Below are 2,719 nucleotides of genomic sequence, written 5' to 3' on the forward strand. Positions count from 1 at the left end.
GACAGTTTCAGATACTGGTTCTACATCACTGAGCAAAACTGGTCATGAACTCTATTCTAAAGGACGACAGTAAACATAGTAATTACTCTATGTGATAAATGCTGTGGAAATATAGAATAGGAAAGCATAGGGTGTGTGTGGATGGGAAGTGTTTGTTTGCACTTTTACATTCATTTAAATACCTGGCTGACTGCTTGGGCAATTTGAGTTCACGGCCTCTATAACCTATATACTATCATGTATGTTAGCCACTACACCTATAAAGTTGTTAGCAACTGGAAGACAAAGGAGTGTGTCTCATTCGTGTTTGCATTCGCTGAGCCAAGCAGTGTTTACTGGGACAGAACAGGATGGAAAGGGATTCCCCACAGTCACCGAGAACTGCGACCACCGCTTTCCAGGATTATTCTGGTCACGTACGGGGGTGGGGGGGGGTGGGGGGCCGAGGACTGCACCATATTAAGCGCCAAAAACGGAATCAAGTCTCTGGCAGACTCAAAACCACTTCTGCGTCTAAGTTTCATCCATTTCTAGGGCAGCTGTACTGTGACAAACTCAACCGCCGGTCCACACCGCTAGACAGCAACCGGCTGATCAGCAAGGCACTAAATTGCTCAGAACTTGACTCTTGGAACTGGTAACCCCCGAGCGGAGAATCGCAGGTAGTCGCGCCCCCTGTTGTGCCACCGGCAGCACTGCAGCTTCCGGGCTTCTGGCGTCGCCCAGTTCTAGGCGCGACAACTTCCGGCTCCGAAGGTCCCCCGGCTCCTTGGCTCGCCGGGGTCCTAAAGATGGAAAGGTGGCCGCGGCAGCCGCCTGACGCCTACGAGGTCCTAGGGCAAGGGTTCCCGCCTCCACTCGGCAGGGTAAGGCGTCAGGGGTGCCGACAGAATGCTCTCGGCTGTTGGGACTTCGCCCCCGAAGGGAGGTGGGGGCGGAGCGGGGGGGCGTGGCGCGGGCCCAAACTTGGCCCGTCTGGCGGCAGCCGGGCAAAAGCTGTGGCGGAAGTGCGAGGACGCGATCGGAGCGGAGCTGTCTAGGAAGCGGCCGCGGTGGGTCAGCCATCCAGGATCAGCTGCCGAGCCACGGCCAGCGCGCAGCTACTAGGGTTCGGGAGCCGACGAGATGCCTCTGTTCACCGCCAACCCCTTCGAGCAGGACGTGGGTAAGTGCTGGGTCCGGGCCTCTGGCTGAGGTTTATCAAGCTAGAAAGTGGGTGGTGGCGACTCCCGGGACTAGGAAGCCAAACTGGGAGAACAGGGGGCGGCGCCGCTCTTTTACCACTGGGATTTTTCTGGGGGCAGCTTCGACGTGTCGCCTAGAGTCTGCCCCCTGCCAGCCTGAGGTTTGGGGACTTCCGAGAAGACCATTCCCTTCGCCAGGCGAAGAAATAGGGAAAAGCCTCGGATTCGCTGGAGATTGCAAAAATAAAGCTATTCGAGTTGGTGATACAAACTTCCTGCTACCTCTAGAACTGGTTTAAGCACCCTCTGCCCCACGCTTAGGAAATAATTCTGCCTTGGAACCCAGTTGTCCAAAGCAGCCCGACACTATAAAGACCTCGATTGGCTTTCATACAATAGGAAGAATCAGCTTCACCTCATTTATACACAAACGTTTCCAAATCCCAGTAACACAACTCCAGCATTTATTTATAATTGTTGGACATATTACTCCTGGGTGGCTAAAGTGCTACGAGATGTTCTCTATTAGAGCATGAAAAGAAAAATCAGGATCTCAAAACAGTCTATAGGAACTGTTTTATTTGTTGGGGTCCGTAAAGAGCTAAATAAGTAAGTACAGTTATATCATAACCCGTAGTCATCAAATATATACTTCTAATTTTATTCACCTTTTTCCTCGGTAGTTTAACGCTAGTGACTGGGCTAAATCTAAGAACCTTAAATCAGTCTGACAAACTCAGCTTTCGGAGCATCTAAGGATTTCATTCTTAGTTGCAGTGATACTTATACTTTCTATTGCTGTTGTGAAATGTTCTGTTGAAAGGGGAAAAAATAGAGTAGGATAAAATGATATTTCAGTCTTAAAAATTGTGGAGCTCTTTCTTCAAGGGGAAATCTTTCCTCGAATCCCATTGTATTCTAATTGAAAAATTTCTAGGTAAAACTAGGCAGAGTTCCTCTGCCTTTTTTCTCCTCCAAGGTTCCTGTGTGGTTAGTGGTCACAGTTTAGTATCACTACAATAAAAGGCACTGCTGTTCATACAAAAAGCACTGGTCTTTATAGATTATTTCATGGCCAGTCCGGTCGCCAGTCCCGTCATCCAAAGCTTCAAGTACTTGTTTGCTCATGTTTGACTGAAATTGTTCAAAGGGCAGTTTAAAAGTGAGCTTAATTGAAGTTCACCAGTAACTTTTAGGCAAGTAAATAGAATTAGTAACATTTTAGACCAGTAAATGGGAATAGTATAAATACTAAGGAGCTCAAATTGCTCTCTAAGCTAATCATAGAAGAAAAATTACTACATACTGAATTTTTGAGTTCTTAAGTATTTTCTTTTTAAAGATTTATTTATTTGTGCATACAGAACTGGGGTACAGTCCAGAGGCTTGGGGCGGCCAGAGGCTTGGGGCGGCGAGAGGCTTCACCAGAGACAGAGTGGGAGCAGAACAGGCAGATCGACAAAGTACACTGCTGAGGGGAGCAGCGGGCAGGTCAGGAGAGGTCTGCCGCGCCATGTGGTCACCTCCGGGGCAGG

The 2,719-nt window shown here is 48.8% G+C and overlaps 1 protein-coding gene across 1 annotated transcript in view; it reads left to right on the top strand.

Moving 5' to 3' along the window:
• The first annotated feature begins 1,015 nt into the window (after nt 1-1,015).
• STAM2 (signal transducing adaptor molecule (SH3 domain and ITAM motif) 2) overlaps nt 1,016-2,719 on the top strand; it is a 40,493-nt gene continuing 38,789 nt past the window's right edge. The window contains exon 1 of the mRNA XM_004674879.2: nt 1,016-1,165. Within this exon, the coding sequence (XP_004674936.1) occupies nt 1,126-1,165 (40 nt within the window). The 5' untranslated portion in view covers nt 1,016-1,125. The remainder of the gene's footprint in view (nt 1,166-2,719) is intronic.

Source organism: Condylura cristata, unplaced genomic scaffold (assembly GCF_000260355.1).
Source record: "Condylura cristata isolate star-nosed mole 26May11 unplaced genomic scaffold, ConCri1.0 scaffold00002, whole genome shotgun sequence".
NCBI lineage: Eukaryota > Metazoa > Chordata > Mammalia > Eulipotyphla > Talpidae > Condylura > Condylura cristata.